Consider the following 10,272-nt stretch of genomic DNA (forward strand, 5'->3'; position numbering starts at 1 on the left):
ACATTGACCGACGCACAACCCTACCACACCCACCATGGATATATCTGCGCTAGTGAATCATGATGGCGACGCAACGGTGTTGCCGCGTCGTTCACTTTCACTCTCCAACCCCCATTCCACCGCCGCCTCGTCACCCGTCCCCTTTGCCGCAACGCTGCCTACGCCGCCGCCTAAAACCAAACATAAGCAGATGTCGCTCAAGCGCAAGCGCCACGACCCAAAGCCCATCTGGGCCTATCGCGAGGGCGAAGAACTCCCGCCCAAGCTCAAGCAGCTGCAAGACCAGCAGCGCCAACAGGCGCGTCCGCCGCCGCCGCCGCCGCCAGCTCCATCCCATCCGCACGCGCAGCCTCCTCCACCGCGCCCCCAGCCGTCGCCCATGGCCGAGCGAAACGGCCATTCGTCGCTCGAGGCCGGCCCTCCGCCCCCAGCCATGGCCTCCCGCGAGCTGGCCGGCTTCGAGCGCCCCATTTCCAACGACGCCCACGTCTACGACGACGTGTCACGCACCGTATGCGACTTCATATGGAACACGGCTGTCAACAACGAGGTCGTGCGCAACGCCGTCGCCGACCCCAAGGTGCAATTGGAGGTGGAAGCGCGCTGGGGCCAGATCATAGACAAGCAGACGGATCAGCGACTCCGTGGGTTTTGGCGCACAGAGACTGTTTTGAATACCGAGGTCCTCGAGGTTAAGTTTGAGAGTACCATGACGGCGCAACAACACAAGCGTATGAACTTGTTTCTCAATGCTCAAGTGCAGCAGTCGAAAGCGCCGGGCGCCCCGCGGCCCCCAATCAATTACCGGCATACCTACGAGACGGACATGTTCTACGAGCTCGACCAGCAAGGCTTTAGCCAGCTGAACCCGATAGTCCAGCGTCTCATCAGCGCAGCCGGCGGCCGCCAGCGGGTTCGCGTCACGCGCGACAAAAACACTGGCGAGTTCCTGCGTGCCATCATCAAACACCGGATAGCCAACCTCGAAGTCAGCTCGCCGAGAACAGAGTGGGACTACCGCATTGGCATCAACCTGGAAATCGACTTTCCAGGCCCCGTTGAGAGTCTTGTGCCGGCCGTTGAGAGCGGCAAGACGGCCGAGGGCATGCAACGGCAAAAGGATCGCATGTCATACTCGTGGCTGGGCGCCTACCAGGTCGATCTTACGCAAGTTTCGCAAGGGCCGAGCAAGAACCACGAGCTGGAGCTGGAGCTTGACTCTGGCGTGCTTATAGCAGAGGCAGACAAGATTCGGCGGAAAGAGCCCACCAAGTTCGAGAGCTTGATCAGCGGCATGATGAACAACTTGCGAGTCTTGTCGCGTGAGATTACGCCCGCTGGCCCTGGTGCTTGAACGGCCTGCAGACTGTAATATTAACATCATTTCATCCTGGGCGTTTGGAAGATATACGACGAAGCACCACACTTGGGACCCAGCATCGTCAGGAGTTATTTAGTGCTTTTTTAAAACACGATACCCGGTTCTCACTACACTGCTTTCAGCCGTACGGTGACTTGCTGCTTTGACCACCACCGCCCAGTCATGTGAATCATCACCAGTTGTGCCAGTTCCGCAATTCTCACGAGAACATTATTCCTAACAAACAAACAAAGCCTCCTCTGATGCCCAGTCCCCAAGTGAGGCGTGCAGCGCGTCGGGAGCTTATCGTGGGAGTGATGTGCAGCTAGCGTATTATGTCATGTTGAGTGGACCAGGGTCGCCGCTTCCGCACGAGCTGTGTTTAGACCATCACGTACACGATCCCCGAACACAACCCACGACGGCGTCTCGCCATCCCCCATCAACCTCTCTCCCACTTTACATCTTCGTCTCTCTTTCACTGCGACCGCGTCTATAGATCCCCCACGCAACACGGCCCCACCTCATCCTTTGACCGCAGGCTAAGCCCGCAGGCGCCACTGCGCAGCTCCATCGCCTTCCACCCACTTCCGCAACAGCTCCCTCTCTCTTGAGTATCGCGGACGGCCATTCACCAACATTGACACCCGTTTTGTTTCTGCCAAGCACAACACAATGGTCGGCCTTACATCTGCCGCCGGTGTGGTGGGCTACCTCTCCGAGCCAGATCCAGCCCTGCGCTCGTTCGCTCTCCAGCGGCTGAACGAGGAGATCGACTTGCTGTGGCCAGAGGTCGCGGGCTCGGTCAGTCAAATGTAAGAAGCTCCGATATGCTGTCACGCACTTTTTGTTGGGAAAGGCATCGTCACAGTCCAGCTGCTAACGTGGTTGCCTGACAGTGAAGCCCTCTATGAAGATGAGTCGTTTCCCGAGCGAGAGCTTGCGGCCCTAGTCGCGGCAAAGGTATACTACCAGCTGCAAGAGTACAATGAGAGCATGGTCTTCGCGCTGGGTGCGGGCAAGCTTTTCGACATCCACAAGGCCGCGGAGTTTGAGGAGACGATACTGGGTAAGACACCACAATCATTGGAGCCGGTCCTTGAACCCTGTTCCTCCTCCCCTTTGAAGCATTGGGCTTGTTGTCGCTTGGAAATCGATGGCTGACTTGCTTTTTTGTAGCAAAATGCTTAGATACGTACATTGCGCTGTCAGTTATGCACAACCCCCCGACGCCAGTGAGCAAGGCGAGCCAAGCTCCCCCACAGCTGAGCACATCGTTTTCCGGAAACGCTGCTGGCGGGGCCAGCACTTCAGCTAGCTTGGCGTCGCCGATAACGCCCTTCTCACAGTCCGCGTTGCCATCCAAGTCGCTCCTCTCTCGGGAGGACTCGTCCACATTCGACCCCACCGTGCCCGGCGGAGGCAATGCGGGTGTACCTGGAGCACACCCTACTCCGATGGTACTGCAGCGAAACGTGCAGAAGAACCTACACAGCACGGTAAAGCGGATATTTGAGAGTTGCTACGAGAGTGGCAACTACAAGCAGGTTGTAGGAATCGCCATCGAGGCGCGAAATCTGGAAGTCTTGCGCGAATCGATAGTCCGAGCAAGCCAGGATGGAAAGAAGCAGGGCAAGAAGCCTGCGCAACCGTCCGCACAGAGCGAAGACTTGATGGAGTACGTTCTCGACATCTGCATGAACGTTGTACAAGAGCGTGGCCTGAGGAACGAGATTCTTCGCCTGATCCTGGATCTACTCAACGACGACCAGATTCCAAACCCCGATTATTTTTCCATTGCTAAATGCGTCGTCTATCTTAACCAGCATGGTCTCGCTTCCAAACTTGTTCGCCAGCTCATTGAGCGTGGCGACGACAAGTCGCGTGCTGTCGCATACCAGATCTCGTTTGATCTTTACGAGAACGGTACACAAGAGTTCCTGAGCAAGGTCATGGAAGAGCTGCCTGCTGCTGAGAAGGACGAGACCGCCGCTAACGGCGATATCCAAAAGTCTCGGTCAAACGAAGCAGGCGAATCAGATTCCCTGCTTGCGAATGCTGACACCAGCAATGTCTCAGCCGGACATGCAAAGGAGTCAGACTTCAGCGAGGAGCAACTCAAGGCGTTCGACTCTGTACGCTATATTCTCCGTGGAACAAAGAGCATCGAGCTCAACCTCGAGTTCTTGTACAGGAACAACCGCACAGACAAGGCTATCTTGAACAAGGTTCGCGACAGCTTGGAGGCAAGAAACTCGATTTTCCACTCGAGTGTCACCTTTGCGAACGCTTTCATGAATGCAGGCACCACCAACGACACATTTTTCCGAGAGAACTTGGAGTGGTTAGGAAAGGCGGTCAATTGGTCAAAGTTCTCAGCAACCGCTGCTTTGGGTGTCATTCACCGCGGCAACATTACCCAGGGCCAGAAGCTCCTGGAGCCATACCTACCCAAGGACAGTGTTTCGTCAGGCTCGCACTACGAGCAAGGTGGATCATTGTATGCCCTTGGTCTGATCTACGCCAACCACGGAAGCAACGTTCTGGACTTGCTCCTGAAGCAATTCCAAAATGCGTCCGAAGAAGTCATCCAGCATGGTGGTGCGCTGGGTCTTGGTGTCGCAGGCATGGCCACTGGCTCTGAGGAGATCTTTGAGGCATTCAAGAACGTACTGTACACCGACTCTGCCATCAACGGTGAAGCCGTCGGTCTGTCGATGGGTCTCGTCATGCTGGGCACTGGCAACATCAAGGCACTCGAAGACATGATTCAGTATGCGCATGACACGCAGCACGAGAAGATTGTCCGGGGTCTTGCCATGGGTATGGCGCTTATCATGTATGGCCGCCAAGAGGCAGCCGATGAGCTTATCAACGGTCTTCTCGACGACCCAGACCCAACGCTGCGATACGGAGGAATCATGACCATTGCTCTGGCATACTGCGGCACAGGCAGCAACAAGGCTGTCCGAAGATTGTTGCATGTTGCAGTCAGTGATGTGAGCGACGATGTACGACGAGTCGCCGTCATGAGCTTGGGCTTTATCCTTTTCCGGAAGCCTGGCAGTGTTCCTCGCATGGTCGAACTCCTTGCCGAGTCGTACAACCCTCATGTCCGCTACGGAGCCACGATGGCTCTCGGTATCGCGTGCGCTGGAACTGGGCTTCCCGAGGCCGTTGATCTCCTTGAGCCCATGATGAAGGACTCTACCGACTTTGTTCGCCAGGGTGCTTTGATCGCGCTGTCCATGATCATGGTACAGCAAAACGAGGCGATGAACCCCAAGGTAGCATCGATCCGCAAGCAGCTGGCCAAGGTTATTGGCGACCGTCATGAAGACGCCATGGCCAAGTTTGGATGCGCTCTTGCTCTCGGTATCATCGATGCTGGAGGCCGGAATTGCACAATTGGTCTGCAGACGCCGACTGGCAATCTGAACATGGCTGCCATTGTCGGCATGGCTGTCTTCACCCAGTACTGGTACTGGTTCCCTTTGACGCACTTCTTGTCTCTCAGCTTCACGCCTACCGCGGTCATTGGCCTCGACCAGGAGCTGGAGATCCCATCGTTCAAGTTCCACAGCAACACGCGACCAAGCATGTTCGACTACCCTCCAGACGCAGAAGTCAAGGCAGAGGAGGCGCCGGAGAAGATCAAGACTGCGGTCTTGTCGACGACGGCGCAAGATAAGCGACGACGGATGGTCAAGGAGCGTCAAAGGCGGAGGGAAAGCATGGACGTCGACCACACGCCCACGACACCCAAGCCATCGGGCGACGACGACAAGATGGAGGTTGATGAAGAGTCCAAGAAGGAAGACGCTGACAAGGCCGAGGGAGGACAGGCTGTCGAGTCGTCGTCGAAGAAGAAGGCGGAAAAGGAGAAGGTTGGCTACGAGCTGGAGAACATGTCGCGTGTACTGCCGCCACAAACCAAGTACATTAGCTTCCCGAGTGAGCGATATGTACCAGTCAAGAAGGTAAGGTGTATACAATGTGTAGGCGGGGCACGCAGGCTAACGTATTTGCAGCCAACTCTTGGTGTCATCCTTCTCATCGACACCAAGCCTTCAGAGCCGAAGACGCTCCTGGAGCTCAAGGTAAAGAAGGCTGCACCTGCACCTGCCCCTGGCGCGTCCGGCTCGTCTGGCGAGCAAGCACCAGAAGGCGTTTCGGTAACAACTGCAGCAGCGCCGGTCACTGACAATATGGTGTACGAAGGCGAGGCCGAAGCATCAACCCCGAGCGAGTTCATGTACGAGTCGGACACTAACCCCGACGATGACGAGTAACCGGGTAAAGAGAGGATAGTGTGTGCGTGGCAGGGGACGACGGCAGCGTTTGCATTCATCACAGGTTGTAGGGAGGCTTGTAGAGTCACCTTTCCCCACTGCCTACTTTAGACTAAGGATGCATGTATAATAGCCAGATGGTTCTTCTTTCTATGCCGTACGCTTGCGTGCTATGACGTGTCGCATGTTGAGTGCCGTGTGTTCTCGAAGGGCCGTTGGCGTGCACAAGTGGCCCGCAACCCTGGACAGTGTATCTGGGCCGCCGAATGCCAGTGATCACACGGCATGTAGATCTTGGGGTCTTGTGGGGGATGCATCGGTATGTGCAGGGGCGTGATATTGGGAGGCATGGTGGGGGTCAATATGCGTAGATTTGAATTGCGGGCGTGGCAAAATGGCGTGACGAGGGCCATGTTGAGGGAGCGGTCGCAGTCGTGCTGGGGCATTATGCAGCGGTCGTCAGCAGCTCTTCTTCCAGCAACGCAGCGTGTAGCGTGAGCCTGTGTCAGCAAAGCCTTGCGAGGGTTGGAAAACATGTCAAACAATGGTCTGTTCGCGTTTGGTTTGCTCGGGCTGCTCTTCCCCGGATTCCTCGGACCGCTAGCCTGGGCCCACGGCTGGCGTGAGGCTACGGTCCGGTCCCACCGTCTTCGTCTTCTACCATGCCAATGCCTCCATGCCGACACACACAAGGACCCCCCTCGTCTTCATTACGACTAGCACCGGCACTTGCGACGCGCTTCACTGATGCTCGTTACCGCGCCCGACGCGCCAGCTCCTCGGGATTGGGTCAAGGCGCGTGATGGCGCACTGGTTGCTGCGCCGCACCAAACAGCAGGCAGGGTTGCGCGACGAAGGATGCGGCGTGGAAACGCCAGGCGGCCTGGATATGCTCTCTTTTCTCTCTTTCCTCGGAGTCTTGTGCGCAGCCGGGCGTCTCAGTCTCTAACAATGGTATAGGCCAGCCTGCTAGCATCTACCTTACACCAACACCCGACGTCCAAGTGTCCATCTCCACCAACACCAGCCACAGACGCAGTCAGATGCAAGCACAGCAGCCGCCGAGGGCTCTCCCACTCCAACAGCAGATTGGGTACATGCTATCTCATAAGCAGCACACCAATCGCTGCTCCCACCCAACACCCAAGCGAGGCTGAATAGGTGCAAATACCCGGCCGTCACGCGCCACACCAAGACGGGCCCGCTCAACCCCTTGCACTGTGCAACCAAGCAAAACCTACCAGTCTGCAGCAGCCTAAGAACCGGGATGCCTGAGTGCTGCTGGTGGGTGATTTGCCTACCGGGGAGAAGCTCTCGAATGCATGGATCGCGTCCATGGCTTGATTAAATTAAATTGCTTCTCTTGCCATGCTCCACGCACCCCACAAGCCCTCTGTGTTCCTGTTCCTGCTTTTTATGTTGGTGGTTGACATGCAGGTGCCGACGTCGTCGGCTTCTTGGGGCATCGAGACGGCTTCATTGTTACATTCCCCAGGGGCCGCTCGCCTTGTCGCTTGATAATCCCATTGTCTCATTCTCTGGTGGCGACACGCTCGGCATAGAAGCATGCATCAGCAGCACAAGAGCGAGGTGCGCATTTCGCATGCCGAGCGCAGCAGCAGCAGCATGCAGATTCGTCAGGTTCAGAACGTTGCTTTTGCCGATGCAACGGCAAAGGCAAATGTCAGGCCATGGACAAAGTCCATGTTCAAGGTGCGTTGAACGAGTCTGGTGTCCCCGCATATCATACTGACCGACTGCCCCAAAAAGCTGTACCTTTGCCTGTTTATTGCCACCCTCAACTCATGTATCAACGGCTACGATGGATCTCTCATGGGCGCCATCAACAGCTACCATCAGTACCGTTCCTACTTTGGCTTCAACATTGACGAGGGCACCCCAACAACAGGAATCGTGTACGCAATTTACACTATTGGCAACTTGGTTGGTTCGTTTGTAGCAGGTCCAGCGACCGACTTCCGCGGACGAAAATGGGGAATGTTCATCGGTACCTCCATCATCATCGTCGGCGCCTGTATCCAAGCAACGTGTGTTAATCTCGGTGGCTTCATGGGCGGCCGCTTTGTCCTTGGCTTCGGCGTCGCCATCACATCGACCGCTGGACCGGCCTATGTTTCTGAAATGGCACACCCTTCCTACCGCGGTGTCTGCACTGGCATTTTCAATACCTTTTGGTACGTCGGTGGTATCCCAGGATCCTTTGTCCCATACGGCACAAGCAATATTCCCGGTACACAGTCGTGGCGCATCCCTGTCTGGCTTCAACTCATCTTCGCGGGCATCGTCTTCTCGTGCTCACCCTTCCTGCCGGAAACACCCAGGTGGCTTATCGCCAATGACCGACACGAAGAAGCGCTGGATACCATGGCCCGCTTACATGGCGATGGTGATCGTGACTCGCCCATTGTCAAGCTCGAATACAAGGAGATGGTTGAAGATATCAGCGTCACTGGCTCAGATAAGCGCTGGTGGGACTACCGCGAGCTGTTCAATTCCCGCGAAGCCCGCTACAGAACTATGCTAGTCCTCGCCATGGCATTCTTCTCACAATGGTCTGGAAATGGACCAGTTTCATACTATTATCCGACGATGTTGCAAGGCGCCGGCATCAACGACAACCACACACGCCTCCTGTACAACGGCATGCAAAACGTCGTTTCCTTTAGCGGCGCCATATTTGGTGCCATCTACACGGATTCCTGGGGCCGCCGCCCCCAGCTCCTCGTCTCCACTGCCCTGCTTGTCGGCGTCTTCGCCATCGTCTGCGCCCTCGTCGCCACAAACCTCAAGACAGGCCCGGACGGCAAGCCCATCTACATCAACGACAACGGAACCCCCGAGATCAAGCGGCCCGGCCAGGCTAAAGCCGTCATTGCCTTTGTCTTCATCTGCGGCTTCATTTACAGTGTCGGATACACTCCTTTACAGCAATTGTATCCCGTCGAGTGTCTGCGCTACGAGTCGCGAGCTAAAGGCATGGCGTTTTACAATTTCTGGGTCAACATTGCGAATTTCTATAATACTTTTGTGACGGGGATTGCGTTTTCAGGGGCTGGCTGGAAGGTATGTATAGTTGCCTCTTTTTCCTCTCTCTCCTCACCTCACGCTAATCTTTCAAAACCCGCAGTACTACTTCCTCTTCATTTTCTGGGACATATTCGAATTCGTATTCATCTACTTCTTCTTCGTCGAGACACGACGCCGCACCCTCGAGGAAATCAGCGACATCTTCAATGCAAAGAAACCCGTCAAACACTCGCTCAACAAGAAAAGTATCATTCTGCATGCAAACGGCAGAGGCGTCACTGAAATGCTCGATAAAGAGGAAATGGTTGCTGAGAGAAGCTTTGGCTCGCCTGCAGCCATGAATGGTCGAAGGGCCGCAAGCCACCAGGATGCTGCTGTCAGGGACCCCGAGCGCATGCCAAGGAGTGTGAGGGATAGCGAGGGCAGCGAGGGCGGCCTCATTGGCAGAGACGAACTGAGAGATAAGGTCATGGGGACTGCGCGTCTGAGTGGCGAGAGTCGAGGTACGCGAAATGATGATGATGATGATGATGAACCCGAGGAAAGACATCATGGGTGGCGCCAAGATAGGGAGCCTTGGTATGCTGGGTCGCCGCGAAGTTTGTAACTATGTACAACTCTTTTTTCTTTTTCTAGTCTATATTACGATTTTTTTTCCTCCATTCTTTGTGTACAATGGAGCGCGGTCTGGATACCGAACCGCTTGTGTTTTTTTTTACTTATGTTGTATTTGTGTATTTTATTGTCTTTTTGCGGAAGATAATGCGTTTGCATAGTAAATGCACTTTGTAAAATAAATAAACACATAAATCAAGTTATTCAATGTCAATTACGAAGGAGCGCACTTCTACTAAGCAGTTTCCCAGCCCATGTCTTGACAGCACGTCTACTTGGACAAAACTTGGAAATAAAACACTACTGTACTGTACAATCAGATTTGAGTACCAACAAAGCTAAGACAAGGTAAGCTACTTGTGAGAAAAAGGCTTATCTCTAGTAGCGTTTGCTGGAACGGGACACTACTGGTACAGTGGTAATCTGGCGAAAGTTTATTGGTGTTTTGGAAGCGCTTATTTGGTAAGTATGTAGCGCACAGGCCGGAAGATTTGCTTCGTAAGTAACGTGTTTTACAAGCGAGCGCCGCGTACAAGCGAGCGCCGCACCCCACCAACTTTGTGCACCTCTCTCATCTCAATACATAATGGCTCAACGCAACGCTAGTCAGTTAGCTTTAAATGAAGTAGATATCCAGCTCGCTATATCCTCTATTGAATCTGGTCAGATATAGAGTAATCGCAGTGCTGCTGCTATCTATAACGTGTCAGAACAAACAATCCGCCGCCGACGCGTCGGCAAGCCTGCCCGACGCGATTGCCAGCCCAACTTAAAGAAGCTTACTAAGCTAGAAGAGCAGGTGATAATTGATCATGTACTTCATCTGGATCTACGTGGATTTTCGCCTACCTATGCAGCTGTGCGAGATATGGCTGATAGACTGCTGGCTGCGCGCGGCGCTGGCCAGGTTGGCGTCCACTGGCCGCGCAACTTTGTCAAGCGTACTGACAGTCTTAC

At 54.8% G+C, this 10,272-nt stretch overlaps 3 protein-coding genes across 3 annotated transcripts; all 3 read left to right on the forward strand.

Moving 5' to 3' along the window:
- Positions 1-356: 356 nt before the first annotated feature.
- On the forward strand, positions 357-1,471 carry SETTUDRAFT_165996 (uncharacterized protein). Its single transcript, XM_008032814.1, has one exon. The coding sequence runs from the start codon at positions 380-382 to the stop codon at positions 1,352-1,354; it is 975 nt and encodes a 324-aa protein (XP_008031005.1). The 5' UTR covers positions 357-379; the 3' UTR covers positions 1,355-1,471.
- A 354-nt stretch (positions 1,472-1,825) lies between these two features.
- On the forward strand, positions 1,826-5,799 carry SETTUDRAFT_143213 (uncharacterized protein). The gene is made up of 4 exons (XM_008032815.1): positions 1,826-2,175; positions 2,260-2,429; positions 2,540-5,340; positions 5,392-5,799. Exons 1-4 carry the CDS (start codon positions 2,036-2,038, stop codon positions 5,650-5,652), a joined length of 3,372 nt encoding a protein of 1,123 aa, XP_008031006.1. The 5' UTR covers positions 1,826-2,035; the 3' UTR covers positions 5,653-5,799.
- A 1,419-nt stretch (positions 5,800-7,218) lies between these two features.
- Positions 7,219-9,307, forward strand: SETTUDRAFT_35414 (uncharacterized protein; the record flags this gene model as incomplete). The annotated part of the gene is made up of 3 exons (XM_008032498.1): positions 7,219-7,365; positions 7,423-8,736; positions 8,801-9,307. 3 exons carry the CDS (start codon positions 7,219-7,221, stop codon positions 9,305-9,307), a joined length of 1,968 nt encoding a protein of 655 aa, XP_008030689.1.
- Positions 9,308-10,272: the final 965 nt, after the last annotated feature.

This window comes from Exserohilum turcica (genome assembly GCF_000359705.1).
Source record: "Exserohilum turcica Et28A unplaced genomic scaffold SETTUscaffold_8, whole genome shotgun sequence".
In the NCBI taxonomy this organism is placed as follows: domain Eukaryota; kingdom Fungi; phylum Ascomycota; class Dothideomycetes; order Pleosporales; family Pleosporaceae; genus Exserohilum; species Exserohilum turcicum.

Coding starts and splice junctions, on each gene's coding strand:
- SETTUDRAFT_165996 (XM_008032814.1), top strand. CDS start 380: ATGGCCGAGCGAAACGGCCATTCGTCGCTCGAGGCCGGCCCTCCGCCC.
- SETTUDRAFT_143213 (XM_008032815.1), top strand. CDS start 2,036: ATGGTCGGCCTTACATCTGCCGCCGGTGTGGTGGGCTACCTCTCCGAG. Junction 2,176..2,259: donor GCGGGCTCGGTCAGTCAAAT/GTAAGAAGCTCC, acceptor GTTGCCTGACAG/TGAAGCCCTCTATGAAGATG. Junction 2,430..2,539: donor GTTTGAGGAGACGATACTGG/GTAAGACACCAC, acceptor GCTTTTTTGTAG/CAAAATGCTTAGATACGTAC.